Source organism: Diuraphis noxia, unplaced genomic scaffold (genome assembly GCF_037042655.1).
Source record: "Diuraphis noxia isolate RWA-SAM2 unplaced genomic scaffold, SU_Dnox_SAM2 contig0001, whole genome shotgun sequence".
Classification (NCBI taxonomy): Eukaryota; Metazoa; Arthropoda; class Insecta; order Hemiptera; family Aphididae; genus Diuraphis; species Diuraphis noxia.
Window position 1 is genome coordinate 85169008 of NW_028301711.1, and position 21695 is coordinate 85190702.

General features: G+C 29.5%; 1 protein-coding gene and 2 pseudogenes across 2 annotated transcripts in view; 2 read left to right on the forward strand and 1 right to left on the reverse strand.

Annotated features, from left to right (window-relative positions):
- The window catches only part of LOC149062218 (uncharacterized), a 510544-nt pseudogene that overhangs the window by 280776 nt on the left and 208073 nt on the right, over positions 1-21695 (forward strand). The window lies entirely within an intron of this gene.
- LOC149062239 (uncharacterized) lies at positions 2654-8082 on the forward strand. The gene is made up of 7 exons (XM_089221634.1): positions 2654-2797; positions 5036-5225; positions 5308-5464; positions 6374-6595; positions 6653-6773; positions 6860-6971; positions 7611-8082. The coding sequence occupies exons 1-6, from the start codon at positions 2654-2656 to the stop codon at positions 6863-6865; spliced, it is 840 nt and encodes a 279-aa protein (XP_089077760.1). The 3' UTR covers positions 6866-6971; positions 7611-8082.
- Positions 7522-10070, reverse strand: LOC149062240 (uncharacterized; annotated as a pseudogene).

A 21695-nucleotide genomic window follows, 5' to 3' on the forward strand; every position in this document is an offset into this window, starting at 1 on the left:
AGATTTGGATAAATAGCATTTTCATAATAATGTGTACTGATTTTTAGGTATTCAAATTTTTATTTAAAACTATATTTTGATGCGAAAATAAACACTTACAAATTGCTAAAAACAAAATAAAAGTTTGAATTTATTGTTAGATAAATTATTTGATTGAAATTAGGATTTGAGTATTAGCATTTAAATATTTTACGATGTTATCTTAATATAATGTAGACTATTATAATTAATTTCGTATTAAATAATAACGATCTAGGTACCTATGTATACCTAATATAGATTTGCAATTATATTTTTATTTATAAACAACTACTTGAATTATTATTTATTATAGAAGTAATGAATACTAATGATATTGAAAATACTAATACAATATAATGAAGAACCGATTGTCTCTGTTACTTATATTTGTCTACTAGTTCCAGGTAATAAATAAAATAATGTTTTTTTTTTTTTCAATAAAATAACCATCACTACTCATTAGGTGTGATTCATAAGTCGTAACCATACCTACTTTATTAACTATAGTCTATAATAATTTAAATGCTATAATATTAGTTAAAATGTAGAGATAAATCTATTAATTTATTTGGTTGTCAAAACGCTCCGTGTATAAGGTATAGAGATGGCCCATCCATTTCTTAATTATCTATGGTCGTGTCGTGTCGAGTTGTATCTAGTTTTTATGATCATGTGATCACATCATCATCGTTTTGTGAGTTTTATACCAAAATGCAATACCAACGATACCAAAATTATTATCAATTCCAGTGATAACATTTTAAACTTAAAAATAAATTTAAAATAATTATCACATCAATATTATATTGAATATTCATAGTAGTTTTCACTTTTCTCAATTCAAGTATTCAGTATTCACATCACAATATGTTTTAGTCACGGTTATTATATATTATATTATTTAGAAGTCTGCGTATATTCTTAACTTTAGTTTCAGTGTATCAGTGTATGCCATGATGACGTCGCTAGTACTCAAACGAAAATTGTATAACTATAATGTTCATGAATATAATAAAGAAATGCACAAAAAGAAAAATTTGCATTATTTCATTATCTATGAATATTGTTGACGAAAATTTATATGAAATAGATAAAAAGTAATAAGAAATTTGAATTTGAATAAATGTATTATAAAAGGAAAATGGGGTGGTCATTCTTAAAAAAAATACCTTGCATACACGGAAAAAATATAAACTAAATATATTTAGTTGGCAAAGATATAGTTGAAGTAACTAAATTTTAGTTAGATTAACTGAAACGTACCTAAATGGTATAGTTAACAGAACTAGAATAATAAAGTTGGACAATAAAATTGTTCTACTGACAAATTTAGTTGGATCAACTAAAATTAAATGGTTGTTTAAAATGTCAACTAAATTGTTTAGGTATAAGTTGGTGTGTAGATAATTTTTCTATTTTTAAATCACGAATATCAGTATTTTTAATTTATGTGGATTTTTCTTCTTATTTGTTGTTTACTTGTTTATCAACCGACGCTGTATATTTCGTTCCTCGGTTCCCTGCACCCGCAGTGGCGCAGTCATACATTCCACAGTCCGCAAGTGTAACAGCCAAATGTTAATATAACCATTGTAAAATATATTATTTTGTCTTACACTCTTGTCTCTTACGTTCTTTTGCGACTCTGCATAAAATTAATGTTTTTATAGATACGTATAGTTTGTTGTCTTGAAATTATTAGTGTGTTAACCAATCGTTGCTTGTGAAATTATTTTAATGGACGTCTTCACGAAAAATATTTTGGCCGAATTTCGAAGATATGATTGAAAAATTTAATGGTAAGTTAATACTTTTTATATTTATTACGTTAAACTATGAAATAACGTAGTTATACTCTATTCGCCGTAAGTTGACCCACTTGCGCGCATGCATACTGAGCCGCCGAAACGTTCAGACCCCCCATGTCGGAGACAGGTGGTTTGTGATTGGTCAGTGGTGTTCGGCAATCGGCGGTGTTCGTCGTAGTAGTCAGCTGCCACCGTGCATACAGAATGTTATACAAAATAATTTATACGAATTATAGCAATATAATAGCGCGCGTTCGCGGAGATAGTGTCGATACGTCGTGAAGATAATCAAATCACTACGTATACGCCAGGTGCGGTGGTAACGATCAACACTAGCGCTCCGAAGACGCGGTGGCCTGCTCAGCTACGACCGGTTTTCGTCGAGCAAGTGGGTCAACTTACGGCGAATAGAGTATAGAATGCTATAGTATAATATGAAATATAACTTAAACTTAGTTTTTTTTGTACCTAACATTATTTAACTGTATTTATATATTTCCATGGTTTGAGTCTTTTTTGCATGAATGATGAATACAGTTTATAATATTTATATACAATATATATATTATATGATAACTGTTAAGTAGGTAGGTATTAGGTAAGTGTACAATGGTGCACATTGAAGAGCGTTGCGCGGTGAGCGGCGAGCGTTGACGGAAATAAATCAAACACGGTAATTTTATCGGAGCTGTGTATACTGACCTTGAGCGTTGAGCGTTATCGATGCGCTGTGCGCGTTGCGTTGTTTATTTTTCAAGAAGTCTTGAATTATGAGCGTTTTCAACTGTTAATAATCGCATAAAATTATTCATTTTAAAACCACCATGTGTTCAAAAAATCAGTTTACAAATGAGCAACGAGAACTATTAATTTCCGAAGTTCAATCAAGACCAACTTTATGGAATGATCGGCATCCAGATTACAAGAAAACGGATATAACAAATAAAATGTGGGAAGAAATTGGGAAAGTAGTTGGATTTTCAGGTAAACTAATATATTAATATTACTACAGTTGCGGGTTGAACTCTGGCTTTTGGGTCCGGAGAAAAAAACGTCAAAAAATTTCTAAGTCCATATCACTGCCACAATATTATCACAACAGCAATACTACGCAGTGTTGCCATAACAATAATTTTATATAACACAATAATAATTTTATACTACGTGATCACATAAAATTGTGTATATCGACTTTTCACATGGCTTTTGGCCGGTCTGGGAAAAAATGTCGAAATATCGAAAAACGTCTAAGAGGTTTTTTATTCGTATACCGTATTAGAATAACATCCGGTAGTCGGTTTTTTGATTTATCGATTTTCCGACCGCTTTTCACGGACCCACTTGGCTTTTGGGTCCGGGAAAAAATGTCGAAATATCGAAAAACGTCTAAGAGGTTTTTTATTCGTATACAGTATTAAAATAACATCCGGTAGTCGGTTTTTTGATTTATAAATTTTTGATTAATTACTATTATTATTAAAACGTAATAAAATATGGTATTCGTTAGTCGTTCCCTACATTAAATATTTTTATTTAAATTACATTCGCGTTACTTGTAATTATTTTCATGACTAATATATTACTTTCCTTCTTCATTCAAAAAGTAGGGCTTTACAAATAACGTTAATTATTAAAAACAAAAATTATAATTGCCCACCTAATGTATATTATTTATTTTATTAAATATATTAGACAACTGTAATTGTTGTTGTATTCAATAATTATATTGTATATTTAATAATATACAATAATGCCAAAAAGGCACCTAATGAAAAGGCATATTTATTTTTTTTTTAATCGAATTAGTTTAATTCTAAAATAAAATCTAAAATAATACAATTTTAATTTATAAAAAGAAAAATATCTTAACGTCCTTACTATTTTAACACAAATATCTAAAACGTCAAATGACGTATTTACTATTTTAACACAAATATGTAAAACGTTAAATGACGTCTTTACTTTCGCAAATTTTCGACATTTTTATGAAAACAATTCACTCTCTGAGTTATCTACGCAATATTTAATTCACTCTTCAAAGGGTTAAGAATATGATCTATATGCCCTATATATTATAAAAATGCAAACTCCTCTATTAAAAACTGAAATAACGCAACTGGGTTGAACTCTGGCTTTTGGGTCGATTTATGCTTCGATTTTTAAAATAAAATAAATATACAGTCACAATTTTTTTTTATAAGAATTCAAAGTTTGAATTTTGACAACATACGTAAAAATCACAAAAATTCGCAAATTATTTTAAGCTAGAAATGCATAAAAAATTTTCTTTTTAAATCTAAGATTTAAAAATTTAATACAAGATTCCTTACAAGTTTTTCAATCTTTATCACAAATAAAAATTCCACCGGAAATTTAAATTAAATTTTTATGAGCATTTGAAATTTAAATTTTTACAACATTAAATTTTCACTTTTAGCGATTTCTTTATTTTGGTGTAACTCTAAAACAAATGACCGCAGATACTTAAAATTTTCACTGAATGTTTATATAGTCATTTTATATATTTGATAAAATTTTCAAAATATTTAGATTTGTTTTGAGCTGTTTGCTGACATTTTAATTTTTCAACTTTTTTAGTTTTTTTTTCTATAAATATCGATAAAATTGTATGTGTTCGGTAGAAAAGCTTGAAAATTTAATGCAAGGCTTCTAACACATTGTCACAATAGCAGTTAAAAAATATTAAAAATACATAGGCAGTATTTTTTTTTATAAGCATTTAAAGTTCAAATTTTGACTAAATACTTTAAAATTACGGCAATGTTCAAATTATCTTAGATAGAAATTCATAAAAGTTTTTCTTTTTAAATCTAAGATTTGAAAATTTTTAATAATCTATAATATATATTCTAGACAGATAAACCGTCTTCGCTCAGAATCGTTTTCCGCATACAATGATATAATATCATTGGATTCATTTTTAATTCCATCCATTACAGTAACCCACTTGTAACCTACTAAACAATAGAGCGATATCCACGACTTACCCGCTTTTTTTTTTTATTGAAATTGCGCTTATGATATAAAGCGCGATGTCAATAACTATATAATAATAATAATAATTATTGTATAATTTTATTATTATTATTATTATTAATTTGATGATACTATTGTGAATCAAATAATTTATTTACTTATTTTCGCGGAATTTAAATAAAAAAATTAAATATGTTTTTGAATAATAGGTGAATATATCTACAGACACAGCGGTTGCTTATACTGAATATTTTAGGGACGTAGCCACTAAAATAATGAACCACGACTACCTAATGATCGGCAATGAACACGATATCGTGGAAGTAGATGAGACGCATCTGTTCAGAGCTAAATACAACGTTGGGCGTGTTATGGCATGGAATGCTGTGTGGTTATTTGGTAATTGAAAATAACGATCATAAATCATAAATTAATAATTTGTGAGATAATAAATACAGAAATTTGTAATATAATTATTAAGGTGGTATAAGTCGTACTACCAAACAAGTATTTGGTGTTATAGTCCCGGACAGGTCAACTGACACGCTACTACCACTGATGCAAAAATACATTAACCAAGATGCATTTATATGTAGTGACATGTGGAGGGCTTATGGTCAATGTGGTAATATATTTAGGTAAATATTATAAAGTAATATATAAGTATTATATAGTATTATAAAAATGAAAATAAATTAATAAAATAAATTTATTAAAATAATAACCAAATAAAATTTAAAAAATATATGCAAGATTGAAACCTACCGTACATTTTTTTTAAAAATAATTGATATTTTTAATTCATTTTAGTGGTCATGGAGTGGTAAACCACTCAATAAACTTTGTTGAGCCTCCAAAAAATGAGCCACCAATTTGGGTATTCTTACTATGATATTATTTTATTTTTCTATAATTAGTAATTACTATTATTTATATAATTATCTATGTTGTCCTTTATATCTTATATAATATAATAAATAAAATAATAAATATAATATTTTGTATTTGATATAATATACCTATTCGTTTTAATAAACATAATATTTTTAATACATTACTATGTCTTCTTTCATTATTAATAATTTTCTGGAAGGGGGGACCTCATGATCCCCTCTGAGTACGCCCATCCACTTTAAAATTTTAAGTTTAATAGAGTTAATACTAAATAGGCACAATTTTTTCTTATTTTTTGGGGAGGGGGAATAAATAAATGCAATGGGCTACCAACTAAAATGGATAGTCAATCCAACTAAACTATGTAGTTGTGAAAACTTGATAGAAAAACATACTAAACATTTTGTACAGGTAAACCGACTAAAATATTTAGTAACAACCACTAAAATAGTAGGTTTTAACTAAATAATTATGGTTAATTTAATTAGACAATATAGTTTGACCAACTAAACTGTTTACCTATATAAGTTTAGTAACTACGACTAATTGTCCAGTTATAAGTGTCATTTTTAATTGATGTAATTGTAAATTTAGTAATACCAACCAATATTTTTTTTCCCGTGTACAATGTACTCACTATCATTTTTTTGTAGATGGTATGTCAGGCCTTTGCTACGAGAACGTATTGATCATAGTCATTTTAACACTATGATTAATGAACATAGGCTATCAAATTCAGACCTATTTTTTAACTTTACCAGAATGTCACCAACTACATTTGAAGAACTGGTTATTTTAATGGACCCATATCTTCAAAGAATTCACTCAAGACCTGATATTTTATCAGTTGGAGACATTTTAGCAGCTTCATTAAGGTTAGTTTTTTTATAATATTTATGTAAAAATTTGATATAAAATAATTCATTAAATAGATATTTAGCTGCTGGTGAAAGCATGACTGACATAATGTTTAATTTTAAAATTGGCAAATCCATTGTTTCAAAAATAATTTTAGAATGCTGCAATAGTTTGTGGGATGTATTATACAAAGATGTAAGACCTTAAGTTTTGATTATAATAATAAATAAACATAGACAAGTACCTAAATAAATTTTGTACTAAACTTTTTATATTTTTAGGTATAATTTACACCCACTGAAGAAGGATGGAAAATTGTCCAAAAAGTTTTTTGATAAATGACAAATGCCTAATTGTGCAGGAGCGTTAGATGGAAAACACGTTGTACATCAAGTATGCATATTTATATTTTAAGAAAATTAGAGGGGTATACTCTCTCCAATTCTTTAAAACATATATGCTGCTGATCAGCCTTACCACTCCTAACACTTTAGTTTCTGAATATGCTGATGACAAGGCAATAATATCCATTTTCAAGGCTGGTGTGTGTATGTGTAAGGTTGTCAACAGTGCTATTTTACAATTTGTGCATAATACAATAAGAATACATCTTTACATTTCTAATGCCCATTTTCATAGTCAATGTATGTTTCATATAAGACATGTTAAACTATATGTTATTTTTATTTATTTATTTTTATATTTTAAGTCACATATAAATTGACTATGCAAACGGACACAAGTAATTAAATATTTTTACCATTTTTCAACTATCAATACTTCATCTCAAAATCTTAAAATGCTAAAATAACACCATTTTTTTTAACCTCCTGCTGCACCACTTACTCCGCATTATTTTCCCCTAGTTTATCTTTCCTTAAAATATTTCCAGCTCTTTTTTAATCCTTGAATAGAATATTTGCCTACATATCAAGAAAATGTATCATGAATAATTAATTATAGCATATTATGATTTAACAAATTTATATACCATTAAATATTTTATACCATAAATTACTTTTTATATTTTAGGATATTTCTCCCAACGACATTTTGTGATTCCAAAGGGGTCTACAAACTTCTATTGATGTTATTAAACTAGTCATGTCTTCTTTGGAAACTCCTACAATTTTTCGATCAGTATTGGAAGTTGATTGCTCTTTACGAATATCAATAAAAAAAAAACAATAATTATCTATAAAGAAAATGAGTTTCATATAAATTTAAAAACACTTTTTGGTGATTTTTCATCATGTAACTTCTCATCATGATCAGATAATGAATGAAAACAAGAAAAAAAAGTCGTTGGAGTGGAATCTGGATGAATATCCTTAACAGCACTAGATGAAGCACCTGGAATAATTTCCTTAACAGTACTAGTACTAGCAGCTGGAAGAATATTCCGAATTATACCAGTGTTTTTTTGACTTTGGTACTAACTGGGTATATTCTGTAAATATTAAATGTACAGTAAAGCTAGTTATTAATAAACTTATGAAATTATTGTTTATATACTTTGAGGGTATACATGCTTCTTTACAGATTCTACTACAAAAGCATTACAGCCATGATAGAATTTACCCTAAAAGCAATAAAGAATTAAAATCATTAATTAATATGATGTAGGTGCAGGATATAATCACTGTTATAATATATTACTTATATTATACATGTTTTATATAATTATATTTTATATGTTAGTATCAGAGTTTTTTTGGTGTGCAGTGAGACACATTTTGTGCCGTGAAAATTGTTACTTTGTACAGTGCAAAAAAAGAATGTCAAGAAGATATGTTTTATTGTTTATTATAAAACAATAATTGAGTAAACTTCAAAATAAAATAAAAAAACTATTTCTATTAAAATTTGAAATTGTTTATAGGATTCATAATTTACCTACTATTTTTTTTTAACAAATAAAAATATTTACCTCCTTTCAGCACATTTTATGGTGGTGGTAGAGAGATATATAACATAATATGAGCAATTTAATTATAAATAAGAAAAGCGGACAAAAACTGAATACCTAATAAATCTATACAATTAGAATACTAATTATAACTAATATTAAATTACAACAGTTAAATATAATTCCATATTAGTTATTCAAGTATTCAAGTATTTATGGTCAGGTGGCATTGCTGGAAGCCTTCCTATTAAAGTTGATATTTTGATGTCAAATGTTCTTATGTCACCACACTTACTCATTATATTTGTATAGATTGTAAATATACTTTTATTAAATAAAGAAATAAAAAGTATTGAAAATAACCAAATCTAAATTTTTTTTTTTCATTTCTATAACAGTTATACTATTCCCTTTTGTATAGAATACATCCCTTTTTATATTTACTGGCATTAATTTGTAGTTTTTTGGACCTAGATAATCTAAAATATTACAAGTTTTCTTGTTACATTTATTATTAATTTAAATTACAAGTTAAGTATTTTTATGAATTAATCTCTATAAGCAAATTGTGCCATAAGATCAGTGGCGGCGTGAGCTTGTTTTTTCAATGACACAGTAAAAAAATTTCAACACCCACCCACCCATGTTTTATATCAACATTCAACCAGCAAAATATTTAAAAAATATATAAGATACTAAAAATAGATTTTTAGAAATGTTTTCATATAGGTATTATTATAATATTAAAATAAATATTTAATTATAATTTTATATTCATTTGAATAATAATGACTTTTGTAAAAGTTTACTTGATTGAGCACATTTTTTCGTGACGCAATTGCGTCAAATTAACCCCGTTCACGCCGCCACTGAATAAGATAATACCATTACAGGAATACCTTTCTTCTCTTCAAAAACTGCCAAAAATGGCATAATGATCGGTTCTCAATAAAAATTTTTCTCTAGCAAATACTGATTCAGCTTCCTAACCGCCCAAAAAATTGCCAACGCCTCCTTAATAATTACCGAGTACTTTTGTTCCGTTTCACTTAAAATTCTTGAGATGTACGCTGCGGGTTTTTCTATACCACCCGGTAAAACACATGATAACAGAGAATGAGACGCATGACAACTCAATACCAGTGCTAGAGAAGGATCATAATGAACTAAAATTTCATCTGAACACATCAACTCTTTCGCTTTAGAAAAAACCTCCTCACACTTATCAGACCAAACAAATTGTTGTCCTTTTTTTAATAATTGATAAATGGGTTCCATTAAACCTGATAAGTTTTTAATAAATTTACCATAGTAATTCACCATTCCTACGAAAGCTCTTACCTCATGCATATTTTGTGGTCTAGGGGCTAACCTAATTGCCTCTATCTTAGATCTATCCTTTTTAAGACCTTTAGCACATATTATATGGCCCCTAAATAATGAATCTCTTCTTGAAAAAAACTGCATTTATCCAAATTAACACGGAAACCCGCTTCTTTTAGCCTACTAAAAACAGCTCTTAAATTATCAGTATGTTCCTCATCTGTCGCACCAGCAACTAACACATCATCCAAAAAATTCATTGTGTTTATTTAATCCAATAAAAACTTTTTCAACTATCTTCTGGAAAACTGCACAATGTTCAAAAAAAAAATCATGTTGGTTTGGTTCCATACAGCAACCTATTTACCAAATAAATTCCTTTATGTGTGCTCCAAGCCAAAAGTTTCTTGTCTCTTCATCTAACACCAATTGATTATATGCATTTCGAAAATCAATTTTCGAGAAAGTTTTTCCACCTTGCAACGCCACAAATAACACTTCAACTCTGAGCAGAGGGTGCTTAACATCCTCTAAAAACTTATTCACTGTAGTTTTATAATCACCACAAATTCTTATCTCTCCATTATTTTTAAGCACTGGCACTAAAGGTGTCCCACACTCATTATTATCAACTAAGGTAATGACACCTTCCTGCTAGATTTAACTCATTTTCTACCTTAACCTTAAACGCAAAAGGAACCGCTCTTGGCTTAACAAATACTGGACTCGTATTTGGTTTAATCTTTAAATTATTTTTTCAAAATTGTAGGTACCAACCTCTTCACTTAAGATATCCCTAAATACATGTTACAATTTATCCAACTCTAACTTCCTGCTATTAACATTAGTCAGGTTGTAATTTCAATGCCAACCTCTGTCATGATATCTCGACCAACCAATGGTTTATTATCACTTGAAACTATCAAGAACTTACACTGGTAAAACCGGCAACGAACTTGCTGATAAAGCAGTCATTGAAGCTATAACATCTCCCAGCTCAATAATAATAAAAAATAAAATAACATTCCGAGACGCACTTAAAAAAATCTACAATCTAACAAAAAACCATTTGCAAGACTTGTGGGAGGCGACTCCAAACACAAATAAACTTAAGGAAATCAACCCGTAGAAAAACCCCTCACCTTCATCCAGGCATGAAGAAATAATCATCACAAGGTCTCGGATTGGACACTCTCGTCTAACGCTTTTATACCTTATTACCAAAGAAGACTGCCCGACCTGTGAAGTATGTGACAAACAATTGACAATCAAACATATTACTTTTGAATGCCCCAAATTCAACACCTCCAGACAAATCCTCGGAAATCCGTCATCGATGAATTAAGCACTGGGAGAAGAGAACTACAAAAACATATATCATTTTTTCACAAATATAGGTTTATCAAGATAAATGTAAAAAAAAATAAAAAAAATGTATATAATATACATCCCCCTTTATAGAATTGTCTCCCCATAAAATTATTAACTTATAATTACTTTTAGGCTAATTAACTGGGATGTTGTAGCCTTTTATTCCAATAAAAATAAAAAGTTATATACAGTTTTTTTGGTAATAACTATAAGTTAAACATTCTTTGACTTCTGAATATAATGGATATTTTTCAAATAATTGTCAGAACATGCAATTGGCTGTACATGCAAAATTTAATTTAATTAGGCCATCTGGTATTTCATTGAGTTGCTTATACTCTGATATAAAAGGGTTTCAAATATATGCTCGTTTTTATATGTTTGTGAAGTTATGCCATCTCTAATTGCATTAATATTATTATAAGTTCAAAAAAAAAATCCACGGCATCCAGGCCATTGGGCTATCATAGTAATATACAATATTTTACATAATTACATTGCTTATATAAACATACATACAGAACATAAAAAAAAAGAAAACGACGGTGTGTTCATCGAGTTCGTTGCCTTCTATATTACAGTGGCCAGGAATCACGTGTAGGATATAAATTTACCGGCTAGGATGGCAGGGGTGTGTGCATTTTGGATTTTTGTCGCTAATTCAGTTGGTTTCCACCGGTTCTGGATGCTCATGGGGTAAAAAGGGAGTCACTAAGGATAATGGTCTGGTTAGCTTCGACTTTGTATGTTGCAAACTCGACGGCTTTGAGAATAATGCTTCAGCAGAGTAAATAGAGCATTTGTCTAATAATTTCCATTAGATTTGTGTGTCCCCCGTGGACGATAGCCATACCAACTCGATTTATCGTGACCGAAGTATCCATGTATAATGTATATGTATATGAGTCCGTGTTGCTGATTAGTTGAAATTGTTTCTGAGAATAAGTTTCTGTAGTGAGTGGTGCTGGTAGATATCTTGGGGAGTTGGTGAAAGTCCAGGATGATATTCTTCGAGTGGGGGGGGGGGGGGGATATACTGATTTCATTTGGCAATATGTTATCTAGGTTGTATTTATTGTATTTGTCGAAAATAAGATTGGGGGAGGAATAAAGACCTTGAGCGGCATGGGACATTATGGCTGCGATTTTGAATATTAGTTCAGACCATATAACTTCCAGTGGTGGAATGCCGGCAATACTGAGTATGCTACTGATGGGGCTTGATCAGAACACGCCTATAGATAGACGGACCCCAGAGTTGTGAACCGACTCCAGTATTCTGAGGAGGGAGGGTTTGGCAGATATCAGAGGGACACCAATATCTATTTTGAAGAGGATGAGTGATTTATGGATTTATTGAAGCATTTGTGTTTGTGCTCCCACGATGTGTGAGAGAGTGTTTTAATTAAATTAATTCTAGAAAGACAGGATTTTTTAATGTGTTGTATGTAAGGGCGTCATGTAGCTTTCAAATCGAAGATTACCCCGAGGATTTTGATTAATTATAGTGTGGTTGCCCATTTTAATTGCTATATTTTCTTTTAGATTCAGAACGAAGTGATGAATGTATTGATTTTACAATGATGTGTGTGTTTTTTTTGTGTCTGTGTACAGCATAACTAGTCGAAATAATGCTTCTAATGACTTTTTTTGAGTTATTTGTAGACCACTGAAATTTTTGATTTTTTTTTTAAGTTGAAAAATCATAAAATTTGTTGTGTTCATAACTAAGGATTAAAAATACAACACTAAGTTTTCCATAAGTTATCCCTCGAGTAGCTATAGAGAAAATTTGAAGCGTCATTATAGGAAAAATGTTTTGAGCGTTTGAGTTTTAAATTTTTATGAAATCGCGTAATGATAACGATTTATCCTCAAACCCGGTATATGTATATCTATGATATTATGAATTATGATAGCTACATGCAATGTTTTTGGAAAAATTAATTAACCATGCCTTATCCAAAATGCCTCTTAATTGAAAAATAATATATTATTTTCAAAATAGAATATATGACAATATTTAAATATAATATATCCTAGACTGACAAGTCATCTCCGTTCAGAATCGTTTTTCGTATACAATGATACCTATCATTGCATTCAAATCTAACCTACCCTAGTCAGAGGTCCACCTCACCACCTAATGTACAGCAGAGCGATCCCCATTTACCCGCTTTTTAATTATAATTACCAAGTAAAATATTTAATATACTATAGTACTTAGTAGGTACTTATTCAAAGTAAAAACTCATAATTCGAATAAATTCATAATTAAAAAAAACAATAGGAGAGGGGCTGATGTTAGGTGAATCACTCTGTATAGGCGCGAATAAATGTATAGTTATAATATTATGGCATTTTCACATACAACTAGACAAATGCACTATACCCACTTTCCCGCTTTTTTTCTTTTTTGGTTGATGAGTATGTAGCTAGTTTACTAGTTTAATTCGGTGCGAATTGAAAACCAGACATTTTGGACCAGGATTCCAAATTGTTGGTTGAATCTTGAAGAAATTGTTGAATAGTGTTACTGTTGGAATCATCGGAATATAACAAAGGGATATTGGGGTTGTGTATTCCTTCGAAAATATCATTAATGGCGATTAGGAATAACGTCACTGAGATCGTGGATCCTTGAGGAACACCATTCTCTTGTGTAAATATGTCAGATAGGATGTTGGAGGTTTTGACCTCAAAAATGCGGGTGCTGAGGAAGTTATTTACGAAATCTAACATATTGCCTTTAGTAAGAATATTGTTGAGCTTTTAGATGATTCTAGGTCTTCAAGTTATGTCATATGCCTTAGTGATGTCGAAACTAATTATTCCTAGACTTTGATATTCTTGATAGTGCTTCGATCGCGTCTAAATCCGTTTTATTCGGGAGTGAAAATATTTAATATATTTGACTTTTCCAGGAACCACGATAGGCGATTATTAATCATTTTCTCGAATAGTTTACAAAGAGTGTTTAAAAGGCATATAGGACGATAGCTATCAGTTAAAAACTTATTTTTGTCCGGTTTTAAAATGGGGATAACCATGCCCCCATGAATTGGGGAAACAGTTGTTTTATGTATGGATAGTAAGTGTGTTCTTGCGTTTACGGGGAGATTTTGTATAAAAGGGTAGGGGATTCCGTCTGGGCCAGGACTTTTACTTTTGCAGTTACGGATAGCTTCTACTAGTTCCATGATGAGTAGAAAAAGTTGAGGTATGTTTGAACTTTATTGCACGGGGGCACCGTATTTGTTAGGTTATTGTATATGTGTGCCTTGGATAATAATTCCTGATCATAGTTGGAATTACTTAAGTTCTCTTGAAACATTTGCCTCAGGGTATTGGCTACTTCTTTGGGAGATGGTGTGATGTTAGAGTCCGAGTGAAAGTTGATGGTGTTTCTATTGGTTCCTCTGATTGATTTGATTTTTTTCCATGCAATTGAGGAATCAGTTTGGTTGTTGATAATGGACACATATTATTGTTTCCACGATGAGGATTTGCTGCTCTTAACCAGATATCTGGTTAGAGCTCTAGTCCTTTTTAAATTAATAAAATCTGCTTGTGATAGGGAAGTTTGGAATTTCTTGAGAGCTTTATTTTTGTTTTGGATAACACTTTTTATCTCGTCATTTCACCTTGGGACACAGGGTCTTGGGGAGCTGTTTTTAGACATACCTTTTGTGATTAAGGCTGTTTCTGTTATCATGTCAGTAAATTCCTTAACATCTACATTTATGTTTTTTGGTGAAGGGGTAGGAAGGTTTTCGGTTTTTTTTCTATTAGAGATGAATAAAGATTCCAGTTAGCTTTCCTGATAGACCATCGAGATGGATAAACTAAGTGTGTGTCATCAAGTGGGTGGTTGATGGACATTTTTATAGGAATATGATCGCTGCTGTTGATAGTATATGGTAGGGTGCGCCACTCTAATTTATACAATTATGGAGAAATCAACACTGGGAAAGTCATGGTTGATAATTATTGCGACACCGCCACTGGCTTTGGCACACAGGAAGCGATTGCGTTTGAAGATATCATAGTGCTTGAATGTGGGATTGCTTTTTTCGATAAAATTGGTTTTTTGGATGCATATTATTGTAGGGTTCAGTTCTTTAGTTAGAATCTGGAGCTCTTCTAGTCTACTGAAGAACCCGTTAACCCGTTGATGTTCCATTGAATTATATTTGTTTTTATCTGAATTGTATATGAAGGTTAGACTAGTGGTTTGACCGTGTGTGATGAGTGATATAAAAAGGATCTGAGAATGATATTTGGAGCGTTTTTTTTTTTTTTTTAAGGTACTTCAAGAATCTTGAAGTGGAGATGCTTGTAATAGTAGATATTACCCAGTTTAGTGAGGTGGGTTTTGAGAAAGGTTTTAGTGATTTTGGGACGAATTTCATCGATGAGTTTCATGAGTGATAATCACTCAATCGAGTCAATCTCTTTAAAAAGGTTATGAATATTAATGTTTTTATTGGTATAATTATCCAAGATGTATTTGAACTGAAGTACGGATACGGAGGAACTGTTGGAGCTGTTGGAAAAATATTCATTGGCTGGTCTGAGTCCCTCAAGCATTTTGTCCTCAAGACTAGATGATGAATTAGATCTGACGTTGATGTTTGCTTTTATTGTGTCTTTTTTGTGAGGTCGTTGCCAGGAATTGGAGTTGTTGGGTCTACAGTACTTATAGTTATGTCGTTTGTTTCGAGGAAGTTCATTGAGCCAAGTATACAATTTATGTGCATTTTTAAGAATTCATCAAGTCTATGTGGTAATGTCTTGTGTTTGAATATAACAGTTTTTAAATCTTTAGACAAACTTTCTGACGTAAAACTTGATTGTGTTAAATTTCCGTACTTAAAAATTGGAACCATTAATTAAATCTGACCAACATGGTATCAACTTACAAAAATGTAATTAGTGTTTTGCGATTTTTGGAGAAAACTGTATATTATTACGATTCCCTGTATTATTATATTCATCATTTGAACTTTTAACAAAGAGTTCTAAAATGCACTTAATTTCATTGAAAATAACATTATCAATATCATTAATTGTAACAAGGTCTTCTTCTAATTTCTATTGTCCTTCATATTGTCAACGTCTATAATTGCCTAGTCATAATAAGTTGTATGGGCAGCAATTCATTATTTCAAATACATTTTTGGTGTTTTATTTCAGTTTCATTTAGATTAGCGGTAAAAATCATTTTCAATTAGTGTTTGACATCGATAAAATTATTACTTACAATTATCAAGCCAATAGACCTCAAATAAAAATTATTTACTCTAAATGTATTTAATTTTATTTCAGGTCACATACTTATTAAGAGCATAACATGGTTAAAATCATTTCTAACAGACATACATACTAACATACATAATGGTACCTCAGTCCTAGATTCGATCAATATTAGTGTTTGACTCAGCGGTGTAGATACAATTTTTTCGGGGGGGGGGGGAGGGGTTAAATATATTTATGATCAAATTTACAAGTTATTAGTTAAACTAAACGTCATTTTTACTAAAAATTTAATTTTATATGTATAAAATATAATTTTAAAATTAATATTTTGATCAATTGTTTGTATTCGTTAAGTAATATTATAAAATTTTAAAATATACAAATATACTTTAATAGAAGCTAGAATTATGTACTATGTAGTATAAAATAAACATTAAATACTGAACAGTAACATCAACAAAAATAAATAGTAAATACTAAAACTGTTAAATACGCAACAATTAAATAATTATTTTATTAGAATTAATAAAATAATAATGTTTTCAGAATTTAAGCTAAGCGTAATATGTTATATTAATTTGCAATATTGTTTCATATGCTTACGTTTATAACAAATTTATCCATAGTTGATACGCGTATCGTGTAAATGGGTAATTTTATTAATGGTTCAAACTCTAATAATCAAATGAAATATTATGTCGGTCGACAGATCGTAATATACTAATATCGTATATTATATTATCGACCGGCGATCGGCGTGCTGAACGTCGGAGTTCGTTATTGCTGTTTTCGTCGATTTAATAATTGGTTTTATAAAAATAGAAGTGTAAACACTCGGATAATTTCTACAAATATATAATTATAAATAGTAATAATAATATACATGTTAATTTGCACTTGTATTATTAGGTATAACTACTATTTAAAATTATAACCAATATAAAAAAAAGCATTTTGTTTTGATGATGGAGAGGGAAACCCCTTAGGGGTTACAGGGTTCCCCCCCTGTAATTCCAGCCTTTTTCTGATTAAGAAGTGTCTTATACTCGGTTTATTGTATAGTTGTTGCAGATTTTCATTTTTCCTTCTTTCAAATCTTTCCAATTCATTGTTGTATACTGGTTCATAAATTTTTCTCAGTATTTTCCTCTCAAAGTTCTGCAGGACTTTATAGGATAACCTAACCAGATAAAAATAGTAAATAAAGAATTGAATAACTCCGTAAATTGGTGGGTAAGGAATAATTGATATTTTCAATATACTTAACTTAAAGTTACATTCCTACTTAAAACTTATGTTAGTAGAAGGTGTAATAACAACAGAAATACTAATAATAAATATGAATATTAAACAAATTTGAATAACAAAATATATAATACAATATATGGCATAAAGCCGACTCGCAAATACCCGCTAGTATAAATTTGTCTATCCGACAGTTGAAGAAGGTGATTGGCAATGTGGATGTTGAGACTGTTGAGAGTGATTGATCATCAGTGACAATGGTAGTGATGATACGGAAATGCCGTGTAATGCGGATGGTAATGCTGGCATTTACGTGTTTGATATTTGCTAATAGGAATACACAAAAAATGCGTAAACAACATGGTCTTACGTCGTGAAGACAACGCACGTACGAGTCGTAAAATTTGATTTATTATTAATAACCAAAAAATGACTAAAATAATAATAATAATAATATTCAGTTATCATCAAGACATTTAATATTTAGGCATTATTTATACAAAATAGATGATAATTTATTTATAAATATTAAGTCCCGTATTTTCGTATTTAATATCTAGCCACCCGACATTTTATAATATAGTACTTACATTTAATATTTAAAAATCCGTCGTCCGAGGTTGTTGTACACAAAATTAACGACTTACAATAATATTATATTATTACCTAGTGTATGTGAGTTGCTTGAAACACGACGTAACGTTAAATGAAATAGTGGTGGTATGATAATAGCAGTAGCAGAGTAATTAATAGCACTGCTATTTTCTATTAGCAATAGCAGGTTGCTAAACAAATTAATAAGTAGCTGCTATTGCTAGTTTATATAATATATATTATTATTATTTTATCTGCTGCCAACTATTGCTATTTATTAGATAGAGCTGCTAAAGTGCAAATATAATATATATGTTATTATATTATTAAATTACTCACTTTGTCACACTGTTAAACCGTAAATTGTTGTTATCAATTATCATGATATCGTGAGTGATTACTGATTACTATTTACTATATTATACTGATGTTATCGTGTTGGTGACTTGGTGTTAGCACAGATTAAGTAAATTACTTAATCTGTATTTACTTAATCTGTGCCCTGTGGTGTTAGGTACCACAAATAAAAAAACATAATAAACATTAAAATAGTATTTAAATATTTATATTCTTGTTTAATTAAAGAGTGATTACTGATTAATATGAAGTAAACATACAATTTTCTTTTTGTATTTGAATTTGAAATTTGAATTAAAATTAAAAATAATCATAGTACCTATACCTGGTAAAATTAACATAAAACGATACAAATTGAAATACTTATTGAATAGTCTAAAAAGTAGTTAATTAATAATTATGCATTTTGGTTCAGGAATAACAACATTTCAACTTTTTTTTTACTTAGAGAACATCGACGATCAGTTATTAGCAAACCAGCCTTAGAAAAAACACGTTCACATGGCACTGAAGTACCTAAACAACAAAGTTGTTTTCTTGCCAACTGGCTCAAATATGGATAGTTGTAGCTATTTTTTGCCCACCATTGCAAAGCGTCACAAGTTCTGTTTTGAACAGGTTCTTCAAGATATCTTTGAATTTCTATTATAGATCGAGACGTAGATGTTCCTGTTGGTTGTACTTTAGCAACTTTTTCATCGATTGTTTTCCAGATTGATAACTCATTTTTAGCATTGTCTCTTAACATTTCCGTAGTTTCAGTTTCTTGAATGTTAGGTGTTATTACATTTTGAATACAAGTTGACCTTTCTTCAGATATAATTCTAGACACCTGTTCGGTAATATCATTTTTAGTCCATTGTTTAATTGAAGTGGAAAACAAAACATCTTTGAACCTAGGATCCAGGAAAGTACAACAACGTAAAGTTTTGCTCTGTTCAATATTTCCCCATCTATCTTTGTTAACCATTTCACTTACTAATTTTTCTAAAACACTCTTTACTCGAATTGAAAAATCTTTCTTCAGCATTTCATTACAAACATTTTGTAGCCCTTCTGCAATAATAATTATAATAGAAGCAGTCATATATTTTTCACCGCTAACAGCTTTGGTAGCTTCTTCAAAAGGTTTTAATATTTGAATAAGTTCTTTCACCACAGTCCATTCCTCAGGAGTTAATGATTCAGGGGGGTTATCTATAAGTCCTAAAGTGCTTCTTATGTATATTTCTAACTCAACGAATCGATCCAACATGTAATATGTAGAGTTCCATCGGGTACAAATGTCTTGTATAAGTTTTTTAGGATCTTTCATTCCACTGTTAATTTGACAAGTTAATAATTGTTGACTAGCATTAGTACTCCTTCGAAACCGTGAAACAATATTTTTTACTTTTTCTATTAAGTCTTTTTCCAATGTTAAAGCTGATTGAACTATTAGGTTCATGGTGTGGGCAAAACAACCGAAATTTTTTAGTTGCAATATAGTTAAAGCTCTTTTAATGTTGTTGGCATTATCAGACACAGAAAAGATAATTTTATTTTCTAAATTCCAATCAATCAATATTTCTTTAATCTTTGTACTTAAATTATGACTAGTATGATGATCATTGAAATTTAAACAACCTAACAATACAGATCTTAATTTAAATGTAGTATCTATAAAATGTATTGTTATTGCGATATAACCATCATTGGATCTTGAAGTCCAACAGTCAGTAGTAAGACAAGCAGATATAAGTTCATTAGCCAATAAGTCTTTAGTTTCCTGTAAACATTTTTGGTATAAAGATGGTATATGAGTCTTAGATATCGAACGACGGTCAGGAAGTTTATATGATGGATTTAATGTCTTGACAAATTCTGAAAAACCTTTATCTTCAACTACACTGAACGGTTGAAAATCTTTGTAAAATATTTTCATGAGAGAACTGTCAATTTTTTTTTGCACATCTATTGTCATTTTTTGTGGAATGTAGCCTGCAATATTTGCTTGTTTTCGCTTACGTGTTCCAATTTGAGTTTGAGGTTCTTCATTATTTTTACTGCTTGATGATGATGGCCCTGGGTACGTTGTAGCAGTTGAAGATTCATCAATAGTGGTTTTATTTGCATTTACAGGTTCTGGTTGATCTATAATTTCTTCATTTACAATCGACTATTACAATTGAATAAAATAAGTTATTAAATCTGTATGATTAAAATTTTAAGAGATAGATAAACTATGGTTTTTGTCATTGAAGTCTATTTGATTATTTGATTATATATTTTTAAACATAATTTACTTTTTTACAATTTATTTATTATTATTATAATATTTTAAACACATTACTGGGACTTGCTAATTGATAGAGTAAAAACTAATCATATTAAAAAATATTATTTAATATTTATACTTATAATTTATATATACATAAACGTTGGTATAGTGCCTCAACTAGGTTTTGTGGTGCCATAGTGTGTAATAATAATAATATAAACTATAATAATATAATAAACTATAATTTGGAGGCACCCCTGAAAATAGATTTGTCAATTTTTCATAACTAATAACTTACTAAAACTAGATTTAAATGTACTCTTTTTAGAGACAGAATGTTTTTTTTTAATATGCCTAATATACAATTTTCTAAACAACTAATTATTTACTTTATTGGTTTAATTTTAGATTACAAACCAAAATAGGATAAACACATCATATTATATTACAATAGAGTTTCATAAATTATTTTATATACCTATTTAGCTATTTAAAGAAACTTCAAACTAGATATATGTTTAATAATTTATAGAAAAGTTAAGCATTACAATAAACAGTAAACTTCTTGGGAGGAACTTTTAATAAGCTTTCGTTTGGTCTTAAGTTTTATTGCTACTAAACTGCTATAAAACAGACTATCTACTATCTAGCAATAATAAAAATTTAAAATATTTTAACTTTTAAGTATAATAAATAATAATACACTTTTATGTCTTAACCATCAATTTTGTTACTATTTTCAAAGTATAATAAGTATCAATTTTAAACAATAAAAATTTTTTAGATTTATAGCTACTTA

Coding starts and splice junctions, on each gene's coding strand:
- LOC149062239 (XM_089221634.1), top strand. CDS start 2,654: ATGTGTTCAAAAAATCAGTTTACAAATGAGCAACGAGAACTATTAATT. Junction 5,465..6,373: donor CAATGTGGTAATATATTTAG/GTAAATATTATA, acceptor ATTTTTTTGTAG/ATGGTATGTCAGGCCTTTGC. Junction 6,596..6,652: donor ATTTTAGCAGCTTCATTAAG/GTTAGTTTTTTT, acceptor TTCATTAAATAG/ATATTTAGCTGCTGGTGAAA.